Here is a 15,223-nt window from a genome sequence, read left to right as displayed (position 1 = left end):
ACTAGGACGCGCAAGTACTTCCGATATTGTGTTCGAGCCGTGACCACGCCAGTGGTGCGCAAAAAGTACTTCTGATATAGCGTTCGAGCCGTGACTACGCCAGGGGTGCGAGTGTGTACTTACGCAAAGTAGAGTTCGAAGTATTATATTGTTACATAGTACAGTGATTCATGACGTGATGTAGCTCATATTACGGTCTTGAGCAGTCTACTAGTATGAAGTGTTTCAAATAGACAGGACTCAGTAAAGCCTAACTTACGGAGTGTGAGATTCTACCAACAGATTCGGAAGTGCGTTACATTGAGAACGGGCACGAGTGTTTATGTCACCTAGTAAACAGTCGATTCTCAACTGATACCTGGTCAGCTATACGAACGTGAGACGGGAAATTCAAGTGCGCGTACGGGCCGTTGTAAAGGGAAACCCGAGGTATCCCATGTTCCTAGTGTCCGGGAAAGGAATGAAGAATGTATATTTACATTAAGTGGGCTAGATACAAGGCCGAGAGTGTAAAATTTGTGAATAGAATTTAGGGTGGAAATTATTCCAAAGTGCAACAGTTAATTTATTTGTTTTTATTCAAAATGTGTAAAGTTGGAAAGGGTCAAGGATTAATTCTTCAAGCTGGCATGAATACCAGTGAAATGCATTGCTAAAAACCGGAGGGGCTATGGCTTCTCGTCCGGTTTTAGCAGACTACAATGGCAGAGTTGAGTACCTTTTAATATATTTATAGATTGCTATCGTTAGGGGGAGGAAATCATATTTTATCATGGTAACTTGATTGTGAAACGAGCCGTTACGGCTCGTATAAATTCAAAGATAGATAGACAAAGGGACAAATTAATATGTAGAGTAGATCAAGCACTCATCACAATTTTGATTATTAAATAGAGTATAGTAGGGTTGAGTTGTTCATTCAAGTGCTTGAGTTGTTTGCTATAATATGGAACACGTTTCACATAAAGATAATGTAAATATTCATTTAGAAGTGCTTCCAAAGTGAGTTTCCGTTATCGGAACTTTTATAGATATTAAGGCATGTTGTTAAGATAATCCAGAGGTAGGATTGCCAAGTGATTTAAATTGTTGTGGGACGGAATGAAGTCCATTGATTTGTGTGTAAATATCGCGAAGTTCGCCAGTGGACAAAATAATAATAGTCTGTACAAGTGTCGAAGTAGGACATTAGAATTTGGTAATGTGTAAAGGCGTGTTTAATAATAATCTTTGAGAATAAAGGCACGGGCCTAGTTGGATAGTATGATTGCAAATTAAAGTAATTTAAATGTGGAGATCACATGTGCCGTAAATAATTATAATTTGTGCAGTGAATCCGGTTTTTAGCGTTAATTTTGATTTAACGTTTTTGGACTCCATAATAATCATAAATAATTTTGGTAGAAACGAGATAGGCACTGTTATAATATGGTCACGCTATGTTTGAGATCCAGAGGGATTTGAGCCAAAAGTTGAGATTTGGAGTTTTGTGGGACAGAAATCCGGCCCGAAACGAAAGTGAATTGTACTGATGTTGATGAAGAAATAGATGGATCTTAAGGCCCACATAGAGGTTGTATTTATATACCGGTGTATTGAGTGGCAGAATAGAGTCCACACACCGAGGGTTAATTTGTGAAAATGTTTTGAAGAGTTCCAATGGATAAATGGACTTCAAAATGGAAAAGGAAGGAATAATTTAACACTTGCAGAGATTGGAGGTATTTGCCCAACTGCGAGGTGTTATGGGATTTGAGAATTGTCTTAGGAGCATATGGTCTCCATGAATTAACGGCAGTACGAAAATAAGGTGGCGGATTCGAAAAATATTATGTCCCGACCGATGTGAATTCGGATCTTGGTGATTTCTGTTTGGGAGAGAACGTATGTGACCAAATTATAAAGATGGGGAATAAAAATAAAGATTCTCGAAAGAAGTAATAATAATAATAATAATAATAATATTCCAAGTAAATCATATCTGGATTGATTAGTGCCAAAATAAATAGGAATTGTAAAAGGGGTTATGCGTTAAACATATTAAGAGGGGAATACCGTGTAACAGGCGAAATTAATTTTTTTAAAAAAATAACAAATTAAATAACTACTTTTTTCTGAAGAAGGAGAAGAAGAATTTACCTTTTTTTTAATTTGGACATAAAATGATGTTGGGAGTTGAAATGAAAAATTTGAGATCTTTAACTTGTACCGGGAGGTACACCTCCACTCCGCTAATTTAAAATGTGCGCCAGTTGAAACTCCTCTGCTGGAGGAAGTCTGAACTTTATCTACGCTATTAATTCTTTACCTTCTCAGAAGATGTCACCACGTGGAAAATTTTGAGTTTTTGAACTGTGTCATTTTTTATGTGTTTTTGTTTCGCTTGAAGTAAGAAGTGTGAACTTTCTCTTCTAGAGGACACTACTGAAGATCAACAATAGTGCACCCTAGTGCGGAGTCAAAGAACTATTTTGTTGGAGAAATTTTTATTTCAAATGTTTGTTTCTTGCTAAATTTCTTTCTGTTATTGTTTAAGTTGGCTGTATACCCCTCTTTTCCCCCTTGTTTTAGATTTATCCAATCCCGAATTTCTTTTAGTAATTTCCGACCAATCCGATGTATCTTCCCCCTACTTGGATATGTTTCTGTACCCTAGCCAATAAAGTAATTGTGGGCGGGTGTTTTCATTCCCCTAACGCCTAGAAACTTCCGCGAGAGGATTTAAACTGCTGATTTTAGGGTCTCCGGGCCACTTCTGTTCCATCTTTCAGTGTATAAAGTACATAGCAGGAGGCGGGAAGCGCCTCTTTCCTCGGCAGCGGTCATCAATAAGGTAATGGCCGATTAATAAATTCTTTCTTTGCTAGCTCAGCAGTTTAACTCTCGGGGCGGGTGCGAAGCGTTCCTCCATGTAACCTTTTCCTAAAATGTAACGATCTTTTCTTCTATTCTCTTTTAAGCTGCATATTGGGATAGAGAGTGCTAACCCTCTCGAGCTTCCACTCACATTGTCTTGAGGTGAACTTATTTTCTCAACCTATTCTTCGTTAATGTAAAACAAATTGCTCTTTTCTAAAGTCACCTCGGTAGTATGGGATTAGCCCTTGCATTAGTGGCCTAGAGCCAGATTAGGTTTTTTTAAAACAAGTGTATTAGGAGTGCAAGTTCGCCTCCTCTCAAATTGTTATTTTAGAGGTCATGTAATTGCCCATTTTTATTTAATAGACCTCAGTAGGTTGGGTATTTTACCCCTGTGTCTATGTCCAGTGAGGACAACTTGAAGGTGGAGTTTGGTTTAAATTTTGAGAGCGAGTGGCTCTTTTGAAAATTGAGTGTTGTATGCCTCGTGGAGGCTTTTCTGTGTAATTTGGAGCAAGGGCTCCTAGGTATGAATGGGGTTTTCTGCCCCTCTGTTAAAACTCGTGTTTGGGGTAAAACTGAGCTGATTGCCCAAGCAGTGTAAAATCTGGGCGCGAAGCCCAATCCCTGTAAATATTGTAACTACCCTTTTTGATTTGCTACTTTGTACCTGCCATGCTTGTTATTTCTTTGTTTTTGAAAAGAAAATATAACCTTGTTAAATTTTAAATTAATTTTGCTTTCGTAGCTGGAGACCTATTCACACCCGCACCTTCTTTCACCTCTACCTACCACGGAAAACTCCGTAACATAACTAATAATAATAATAATAATGATGAGAATATTTGAAGAAGGAGAAGAAGAATAATCAACGAAGGTACTTTTATTTATTTCAGATGAAAATAAAATAAAATCGCGAAAAGTTGAAATATTAGTCCGAGGATGATTACGGGTTACGATAATCATGATCTCCACAGATAATAATAATAATAATAATAATAATAATAATAATAATAATAATAATAATAATAATAATAATAATAATAATAATAATAAATATAATATTTAATAAAATATTTTTTATTTTTTTATTTATTTTTCTTATTATTTCGGATGCTGATGAAGGATGATACTAGGGAAGTCAGCTGGCGAATTAACGAAATGATGTCAATTGGTTGTAAATAATAAGTTAAGTTAATGTGTGTAAATGAAGGCAAATCCCTACATCTGGACCATTAGGTTAGAGTCCCTTTGTCGTATTCCTTCAACTAACGATTAGCATATCTTGGTTAGGAACCCAGGGAGAGTTTGTAGTTTCCCGGGTTGGTCTCATCTGAATCAAAGTGGAGGCGATAACATGGTCCATGTGATCGCGCCTACTTAGCCAACAGGTATTTGGTCCATGATCAAATATGGTCATGGTGTTAACGAAGGTAAATCTGATACCTTCAGATATCAACGGTTCTACCACCAAAATGGAAGGGTGGTCAAAAGTGACAAATATTATGTAATAATTTTCAGGAATAATTTGCCAAATTACCGGCAAATCAAGGGTCAACAGATTTTGATTGTGTGTAAAATTTCATTTGTTTACTTAAATAAATGCTCCTTTAGCATTTGCAAGGAAACAGTTCCAGGTTCTTGTTCTTGTAGAATAGTAACCCCTTGGTGACCGTTTAAATATCCGTCCCCATTCCTAGGACGGAGCCTTCATGATTTCCCTTTGATCTGAATATATATAATTTGTGTGTTTTATGATGAGCCTTAAAGTTAAAGATTAGAGTGTCCCGTTCAACCCTGTAGTACTGATTGGATGGGGCCCTTACATTTAGTTTGAGATCTTATATCTGAAAATATTTTTTTTATTGAGTATTAGTTGCGATGGATTCGGACCGTAACACTCCCTGAGGTAAATGCTGGTTGGGACTCAGGCTTTGAGCGGGTACAGTATATGTTCCAAGATAGCTTTGGAACGCATGGAGTAATTTCAACAAAACTTGCTACACATAAGACTTATTATCTGGTAAAGAAATACATACTGTGGTGGTAAGACACACCTGTCATCACCCCCTAGGGGCCGGGATTGGAGGAGTTGAAATGTAAAATGTAAAAAAATCGAAAAGAACCAATATTAATGAAGAATCTATAGTTTTCGGGGTCGCTGAGATGAATAGTGACACTCTAGATGTCGTTTAAGTGCAAGTTCAGCCTCCATCGCATGGGAAGTGAGGAGCAATGAAAAAGAAAATGTCCAAAATGACCGATATTAGTGCCGAGTCCGCACTTTTCGGGGTGCTAGGCTGATTGGTGACAATGAGAGATGGAATCGTGTACATCATATTTATGGCTCGACGCGTAGATACATACCGTTATCACATATTTTTATTATTTATTTGAAAGGATCGCCGGACCCGTGGTGTAGGGGTAGCGTGCCTGCCTCTCGCCAGGAGGCCCCGGGTTCGATTCCCGGCCAGGTCAGGAATTTTTTCTCTTGACCTGAGGGCTGGTTCGAGGTCCAATCAACCTACGTGATTAGAATTGAGGAGCTATCTGACGGTGAGATAGCGGCCCCGGTCTCGACACCCAGAATAACGGCCGAGAGGATGCGTCATGCTGACCAGATGACCAATCGTAATTTGCAGGCCTTCGGGCTGAGCAGCGGTCGCTGGGCAGGCTAAGGCCCTTTCAAGGGCGTTAAGTGCCGTGGGGGGTATTTGAAAGGATCAGCTACTTTCCGGGCAATCTGGGTTACCACAAGAACAAAGTTTAACAATTAAGGCCACTGTCGATTCTTTCCAAGTCCTAGCACTTTCCTATCCCATCGTTGCCATAAGACCTATCCGTGTCGTAAAAGAATTAACCTGAAACAAAATAATCTAAAACTTGGACTTATCATTCAACACATTAAGTCTAATAATAAAAATGGGTTTGTAAAATAACAATGTCATAATAAAGACATCTTACACATAAAGACTTAACACATATTCCTACTTGTTTAACTTCGCACTAACACATCGAAGGCTTTCTGCGACGGGAGGATATGAAAGTGCTAGAATTGGGAAGGTAGCGGCCATGGCCTTAATTAAGATACAGCACCATAATATGCCTGGTGTGAAATTTTTTTTTTTTTGCTACTTGTTTTACGTCGCACCGACACAGATAGGTCTTACGGTGACGATGGGACAGGAGAGGGCTAGGAGTGGGAAGGAAGCGGCCATGGCCTTAATTAAGGTACATCCCCAGCATTTGCCTGGTGTGAAAATGGGAAACCACGGAAAACCATTTTCAGGGATGCCGACAGTGGGGTTCGAACCTACTATCTCCAGAATACTGGATACTGGCCGCACTTAAGCGACTGCAGCTATCGAGCTCGATGGTGTGAAAATAGGGAACCACGGAAAATCATCTTCAGAGCTGCCGACGGTGGAATTCGAACCCATTATCTCTCCAATGCAAGCTGACACCTGCGTGACTCTAACCGCACGGCCAATTCGCTCAGTTAACAGGTAATACAAATCTTAAAAGTAAACATTCAAGAAAGTATACCCAGGTAGAGCTGGGTATTGTAGCTAGTCTATTACAAAGATTATATACTGTTTTACGACTTAGAACATCAACACCTAGAAATCTTTCTTACAACCATCTTTGAACTTGGGAGCTGAGTTAACAGATAGAGGGGACTATTGACTTATACCGTATTGAGGTGGTCAGTGGACGTACCTGTAACTTCTCTGCCAGTACAGGCTCCCGCTGGGACAACAAGGCACAGATGATCAGGTCCAGTATGATTCCTACCAGGACTCCATACTCCAGAGAGAAGAATACTCCGATGATAAACGTGGCGAGTCCGGACAACATTCTTCCTTCTGGAGCCAAGAACAACCACTATGAGATGTTTCTTTTAAAAAACTCGCAGTGTTATATAGCTACCTTAAAAAACATACAAAGAGAAGAATCACATTCAACCTAACCGTCTTCAGAACTGTATGAGTACACATGTATTTGAGAAAGTGAATCAAATTTCTCTGAAGTTTAATTCTTTATATCTTATACAGTAATCTAGATTTTACACATGAGGAGAATCGTCCTGTGCTGAATATTTTCCAATTTCTTGACACTCTTTTTTGTACGTCTGAATATTTTGCAACGCAGGGTCACAATGTTTATGTCTTTAGGTATACAAATACACTGGTATTTTTTTCTTGCTATTTACTTAACGTCGCACCGACACAGATAGGTCTTATGGCGACGATGGGACAGGAAAGGCCTAGGAATCAGAAGGAAGCAGCCGTGGCCTTAATTAAGGTACAGCCCCAGCATTTGCCTGGTGTGAAAATGGGAAACCACGGAAAACCATCTTCAGGGCTGCTGGCAGTGGGATTCGAACCCACTATCTCCCGGATGAGAGCTCACAGCTGCGTGCCTCTAACCGCACGGCTAACTCGTCCGGTCTGGTATTGTTTGATTGTACAAATGAGGAACATATATCAAATGATATTTTGTGACCAATTCTACATTTTTAACGAGAAAATGGCTGAAGAGAATTTAATGAAAATCGGTATCTACTCTAAAGACGGAAAATGACGCATTACAGTCTGGGCTATAAATACTTTTATTCACGCTGAGTAAAATGGTAGTTTAGGAGAAGGCCTAAAAAGTAATTCTCAAATAGTCATGTTATTAGTGTTCTTATCGATAAATACTACAAGAATAAAGTTATATTGAATTAAATTTCCGATCATTTATGTCTTATGCATTTTTACTATACCGGCTGTGATAACAGAGATATTATGAACTTCTATTTTTGTTGCTAGATGCATATCAACGCTGAACCACAAGAAACTGGGTGAAAAGATTTTAATGAAAATCGGTATGTAAAGTCAGGGAATAATGCACTGCAGTCTGGGCTATAAATAATTGTATTCACGCTAGATGAAAGGGTAGTTTAGGGGAGGGAGCCTAAAATTTAATGTTTAAATATCTACGTTATTGGTTCTATCCGAAAGTACTACATATAAAAAGCTATAGAGAATGCAATTTCCTATCATTGATATCTTATACTGTTTTACCGTACCTACTATGATAGTAGAATTGATGAATTTAGACTTTTGTTGCTTAATCGATATCAACGCCGAGAATTGCTAAAATGGAAATATTTAGTGTTAAGTGGCGATCGTTTTTCTCATGAGTGCTTTAAGTTGTAAAACCGCGTAATCCTCGGTCCGTATCGACGAGGAAAATTGTGAATATGATTATAAAATCTGAGAACAAAGTCGTAAAGGAACGCTTGCTTGAAGAATAAGACAAGGGAGAGTCATAAAAGATGACCTAATATCATAGAGTCGGAAGGAAACTAAATATGAAGACCTGTCATATCCGAATATCATAAAACATATCAACAATAGCATTACATTGACCACTGTTGTGAAGTAATTTGTCTCTTCAGGGGCCGGTGACCTAGATATTAGGCCCTTTAAACAACAGTCATCATCATCATCATCATCATCATCATCATCATCATCATCATCATCATTTGTCTCTTCTCCTGCCACTCATCTCCGATAGATGGGATTACCGCTGCCTCCCTAGTAAAACAGCCTGCCTGAATACTGGCGCACATTGACTGGAGAGTTACATAACTTTGCACATGCTGTATGATTGTCCCCTCAACGACGTGTGCTGCAGCTAATATTTATATAAAACAGGCAGCAAAGGAAATCAAAGAGGAAGCTATCTGGGACTGCAGCACATCTGGAGAAATTGCTGAATGGTATGGGCGGAGTCTTGGGTAAGGAATACAAGCTGAAAATAAATAACTCGAAAATAAAATTAATGGAGTGCAGTGGAACGAAGACAGGTGATGCAGGTAATATTAGTTTAGGAAGTCTTTGAGCTGTAGATGAAAGGGTTGATTTGGTGCGCAAAACATATATCTTTTTGGAATAATTAAGCTTCATTTATTCTCTCAGGGAAGTGATTCTGACATTGTTTTGGATTATAATTGCGTGTTAGTATTGTCTGGTGAATCTATGGATTCTTAATCAATATTGGGATCATATTTTGTTATAAATTTTGTGCCCTAAGTGGGAACCATCTTGTTTTGACTATAATTGGACTTGATTTATTTGTTTACAATCTTGCCCTAAGTGCCCGAAATCTTATTTCAATTCACCGATTAAGGTCTAAGATATTGTAGTCGGCCTTGGTTTGTATCATCTGTAACCATTAAAGTAGGTACTATTGTCAGACAGATCAATAGTGCTGTAACTGAAACTAAAGAGTAAGTGAATAGGAAAGGTTACAATAATATCGGGTAGACATCAATTACTCATCTAGGCATCTATAAAATGACTGGAAACAGAGAGCATGACGACCGCTATCAGTGCGACATCTGTAAGAAGGAAGTCGGAGGTAATGAGAACGCAGTGCAATGCGAAGGTTGCGACAAATGGCAACACGTGGATTGCTGCGGCATATCTAAAGGTGAATGGGATATTATCAAACGAAGACACTGCAAACTAATATGGTTGTGCACAGAATGCAAGCCAACTGTCTTGAGAAAAACACGCAACGAAGACATACTAGAAAACATAACCGCAAAGTTGGAGGACATGCTAGTTAACATGGAAAAAACCATGGAAAATAAATTGGAGGAAATTAAAACCATGATACCAACGGAGATAACAAGGTATATGGAAAATCAAAGGACATCAACTAGACAAATGACAATCAAACAGAAAGCTCCTCAGCCCCCCGCCTCAGAGCAAGGAAGAGGAATAACACACAACCAGGAACGTCCCACAATGATAACCAATGAGCTAACACCATTGAAGGAGGCGATGCATGGCAAAGAAGAAATTCCAAATGAAAACCAGAAACTAGCGGTTAAAGAATCAAGAGCTTTTATTACGAACAAAGAAGGAAGAGAAGTAATACAAGAACGAGAATCTGGAGACTACCGAATAGAAAATGAGAATAACTGGAATATATACGAGAGGAAAAGGAGAGATAAAAGAGGAGAGAGGAAAACTGGGAGTGATCTTGACAATATTAATGATGCAAACACCCAACGAAGCAGACCAATAATAGGAGCGAGAGAAGGCGATACCAAGATAAGTACAGCAGAGTCAAACGCATGGTTATATGTGGGAAGACTGGAACCAAATACAACCAAGTAAGACATATGCGAATATCTCAAGGAAAACGGTATAGACGGAAAGGTGTTCTGTGATACAGTTAGTGAGAGGCCAACGGGCACAGCATTTAAAATTGGAATTCCGTACAAAGACCTAGAACGAGTGCATGATAGTTCGTTCTGGCCCACCCGTGTAGTATGCCAGCATTTTCGGAAACCTTGGAAATTTCGTAGGACTCAGCAATGACAGGGTTAGAGCCATGACTTGGAATGTAGAAGGACTGAGAGGTGCACTAAATCTAATGTCAAGTAACATACTAGAGGAATTTGGCATATGTGTTCTAACAGAAACATTCATCAGGGAGGACTCAATAATAAATGGTCCAGGTTTCTACAACTATCATGTGTACGCCAATCAACTCAAGGAAAGGGGACGGCCATCAGGTGGGGTATCAGTACTCGTTAAACCTCATCTAACCCCATGTAAACAACTGTTGAGAGACGAAAACCTATTGATTTTACGAACGAAAATATTAGTGATCATGGCAGTATACTTCAGCCCTGAACGCACTGCAGCAGACATAGTTGATACGCTTGGAAATGCGTTGAATATGATAAATGATGAAGAAAAGGTGTTAATTGCCGGTGACTTGAACTGTCCAGTAGATAAACACAGCTGGAAAACTGAAGATGTTATGGACTACCTGAGGCACAGTGGATTTGTGCTGTTAAACAAGAAACAGGAATGGACATATATAGGACCAAATGGAGACAGCACAATAGATTTAATGCTTTCAAGGGGTCTCATAACATCGGGAACAACAAAGATGGTCCTCAAAGACGGCTCCATTGTAAGAAAGCACTTACCAGTGAGCACAGACATCAGACGAAGACGGAAGAGGTGGCTGACCTAAGAAAAGGAGCAAAAATCAGAAAGAATATAGACATAAACAAAGTGAAAGCAAGATCGACGAGGTGAAGAAAATGATAGATGAAGGTGAAATAGATTCCGCAGCATGGTGGATAGCAAGTTGCTATGAAGAAGCGGCTCCTCTAAGCCTGGGGACAAGAAAGTCAAAACCTTGGTTCGACAAACAATGTTATGAGGCAAGGAGAAGCACATTAGAAAAATTGAACAGGGCAAGAGAAATAAGGAACAGGGAAAACTTGGAAGAGTACCGGCAACAGAGAGTTCAGTACAAAGAGCTCCTGAAGAGAAAAAAGATTCAGTACATAGAAGAACAACAGAAAAGGATCATAGAAGAAGCTAAATTGGATCCATACAATGCTCTACGACCGAAAACGAGCAAAATACATTCTAAGATCGATATGGAAACATGGAAATCACACCTCAACAAAACAATTGCTTCGAGAGATACGAGACCAACACTCAGGTGTCCAGATCATAGAGAACCATCAAATTTCATAACGGAAAATGAAATCGTTCAGGCCATCAAGGAAGGAAGACGCAATAGAACACCAGGACCAGATGGAGTCAGAAATGAGCATCTAAAAGAGACAGTGAGGGAATTGTTACCGGTATGGAGTGCCTTACTGAACAAATGCCTCGAAACTGGAAGGGTCCCAACAGATTGGAGGAAGGCAACAATCCGAATGCTATATACGAGGAAAGGAGACGCAGATGACCCGAATTCCTACAGAGGGATCGCGATGGAACAAACAGGTTTGAAATTTCTAACGAGGATCTTAACGAAGAGAGTGATGAATAAATTGGATCCACTGTTACCAGAGGAGCAATTTGGATTCAGACGGAAAAGATCTACAACTATGGCATTGGAGAATTTACTGAATCATATTCGTATCACCCTAGAAATGCCACGAGGCAAATTATTTGTGGCATTCATTGACTACTCCAAGGCATTTGATTGAGTAAACAGAAGGTTACTCATAGATAAGCTGGAGAAGTTAATCGGAACATCTAATGTCACAACACTCATATCAAACCTGTTGGCTGAGAATTATATACAGGTGGACGATGGCATTGGGTCGTCAGATCGGATGCCACAGACTATAGAAGTTCTTCAAGGTGATCCACTTAGCCCTATATTATTTAACGCTTTCACCTCTGATGTAGTGTCAGAGATAAAGGAAAATACAGACACAGAAATGTACCTGTATGCTGATGACATGGCAATTGCGGCTGAAGACATAACAGAACTACAACGTGCGATGAACTTGCTAGTGGACTGGGCAAACAGGAATGAAATGAAAATAAATGAGGATAAGACTGAACTAGTCGTATTCAGGAAAGGAGGTAAACTAAAGGAAACAGAGCACATATGGTATAATAACGTCCGCCTTCGCAGAGTTAGCAGTTTCAGATACCTAGATGTAACCTTGCAGACCACATGCAGCAGTTTCAGGATCCATATAAGAGCTAGAATTATTGCATCTCTGAAAGCGATGAATGACATTGAGAATATCACACAAATTGCAGTGGATACAGCCATGGTGCTTTTTCGAGTAAAAGTGCTACCAGTGTTAACCTATGGGCTTGAGATCATAGGGGAATTTCTGAGTTTGAAGCAATTAGAAGACCTGGAAAAGATAAAATCCAGATATCTGAAGCGAGTCCTCAGTGTTTCAAAGACTACAAGATCTCGACTTGTATATGAACTCGCGAGAGAAACTTTCCTGATTGAGGACCTGAGATACAATCTTGTTTTACCAGGAGGCGCAGCATACGATAACCTGTTGCATAAACTTAGAGAAAAAAAGAGGGATATTTGGGAAGACTTCTACTCAACGGAGGCCATGACGAATCGGAAATGGATGGAAACGGGCTACCAACTGAGACACATAGTTACTAGATTGGCTGTGCACGGATTTCATTTCAAGATGTGTAAAAACAAAGTTTTTCATGAAACGAACATAAACTGTGTGTGTAGGCTATGTGACCAAGTATGTGAAAGATATCATATCCAGAAATGTTCCTCGAGGTCCTGCTCGATTAGTAAATTTATTAAGGACTAACACTTATGCAGAGCGCATTAGACGCCACGCTGTCTTATCTAATTGTGAACCTCTATGCACATTGTGCGCAATAAAATTTATTATTATAAAATGCAGACTAGCACAAGAACGAAGACCTTTTTCTTAAGAAAATCAACTTGCTCCCTTCGAACACTGATATAGGTAGGAATTAGAAAGATGCTTTTGAAGACTTTCATCTGGCGTGTATAAGTTTCAATGGCTCGGGCGACAATGCGCCGGCCTCTCACCGCTGGTTCCATGGTTCAAATCCCGGTCACCTCATGCGAGATTTGTGCTGGAAAAAGCGGAGGCGGGACAGGTTTTTCTCCGGGTGCTCCGGTTTTACCTGACATCATTCATTCCAACAAAACTCTCGAATACCATTTCATTTCATCCACCAATCATTAATCATTGCCCCAGAGAAGTGCGACAGGCTTCGGCACCCGGCACAATTCCTATCCTCGCCGCTAGATGGGGGCTTCATTCATTCCATTCCTGACCTGGTCGAATGACTGGAAACAGGCTGTGGATTTTCATTTTTATCTGGAGTGTGGCACTGTATGGAAGTGAAACATGGACGATAACTAGCTCAGAAAGAAGGAGAATAGAAGCTTTTGAAATATGGTGTTACGGAAGAATGCTGAAAGTGAGATGGGTAGATCGAATCACGAATGAAGGGATACTGAATCGAGTTGGTGAGAGGAGATTGCTGTGGATAAATTTGAAGAGAAGAAGAGACAGAATGATAGGACATAGGGCCTATCTTAAGACACCCAGGACTTGTTCAGCTAGTTTTTAAGGCAAGTGCAGGCGGTAAGAACAGTAGAGTTAGACCAATGTATGAATATGACAAGCAGATTAGAGCAGATGTAGGATACAAGAGTTACGTAGAAATGAAAAGATTAGCACAGGATAGGGTGGCATGGAGGGCTGCATCAAACCACACATGAATTGTGAAGAGGTTGGCAGGACGATTGGCGCTGTTGATCCACTCTTATGACGTGCTAGACTTGTATCGATGAGTCGTCCGGCTCCATGGCTAAAGTGCTGGTCTTTCGTCCAGAGGGTCTCGGGTTCGATTCCTGGCTTGTCGGGGATTTTAACCTTCAAAATTGGTTAATTTCGATGGCTCGGAGGCTGGGTGTGTGTGCCGTATTAAGCATTAGAATTCATCATAGGTAGGGCCCCATCCTCATAGATGCGCAGGTCGCCTATACGGCGTCAACTAGAAAAACCTGTACCGGGCCTCTTCGGAGCCCACACGCCATTATATATGTCTATGAGTCAAAACCTAATGACATTGCTGTGAAGAGACACTACAAGTCGGTCCGTGTAAACAGTATGTTAAATATTTATGTGTACTGGAGGTAAATAGAAATATAAATTAGTATATACATTGCACTAGCTCTACAGTGATACTTAGACGTATGTCACATAACATGGCCTTTTGTTTTTCAGTCCAGTGGCAATAACGAAACTGCACATGTTGCACATGTATAACCACTAGTACAAGAACCCCGAGGTCCTCCGATGCTTTATACGAGGTATAAACATATTTACAACCATGAACCCACTTGAGAGTCCGCCTCTGTGGTGTAGTGGTTAGTGTGATTAGCTGACACCCCCGGATGCCCGGCTGAGATTCCCGGTTCTGCCACGAAATTTGAAAAGTGGTATGAGGGCTGGAACGGGGTCCTCTCAGCCTCGGGAGGTCAAATGAGTAGAGGTAGGTTCGATTCCCACCTCAGCCATCATGGAAGTGGTTTTCCGTGGTTTCCCACTTCTCCTCCAGGAAAATGACGGGATGGTACCTAACTTAAGGCCACGGCCGCTTCCTTCCCTCTTCCTTATCTATCCCTTCCAATCATCCCATCCCCCCGCAAGGCCCCTGTTCAGCTTAGCAGGTGAGGCCGCCTGGGCGAGGTACTGATCATCCTCCCAAGTTGTATCCTCCGACCAAGAGTCTGAAGCTCCAGTACACTGCCCTTGAGGCGGTAGGGGTGGGATCGCTGGAGGGTAAACAGATAAAGAAGAAGAGATATAGCAAACTTGGTTTAGGACATCAATCAAACCGGTATACACTGGGACTGGAGAAAATTATGCAAACGCTCTTATAATGATACAGCAATCATTTGCGAGTTGGTGCCATTTAGTAACAAGTAATTGCTTCGTTGGTAGTAGTGATTACTCTTATCATCATCATCATCCTCATTATTATTATTATTATTATTATTA

General features: G+C 40.2%; 1 protein-coding gene across 1 annotated transcript in view; it reads right to left on the bottom strand.

Moving 5' to 3' along the window:
- LOC136875678 (sodium-independent sulfate anion transporter) overlaps positions 1-15,223 on the bottom strand; it is a 66,169-nt gene that overhangs the window by 23,090 nt on the left and 27,856 nt on the right. Inside the window, exon 4 of the mRNA XM_067149232.2 lies at positions 6,580-6,725. Coding sequence (XP_067005333.2) covers positions 6,580-6,725 — 146 coding nt within the window. The remainder of the gene's footprint in view (positions 1-6,579; positions 6,726-15,223) is intronic.

This window comes from Anabrus simplex, chromosome 6, assembly GCF_040414725.1.
Source record: "Anabrus simplex isolate iqAnaSimp1 chromosome 6, ASM4041472v1, whole genome shotgun sequence".
Taxonomy (NCBI): Eukaryota; Metazoa; Arthropoda; class Insecta; order Orthoptera; family Tettigoniidae; genus Anabrus; species Anabrus simplex.
The sequence above is the reverse complement of the archived record's forward strand: the minus strand, read 5'-3'. Positions and strand labels throughout refer to the sequence as shown.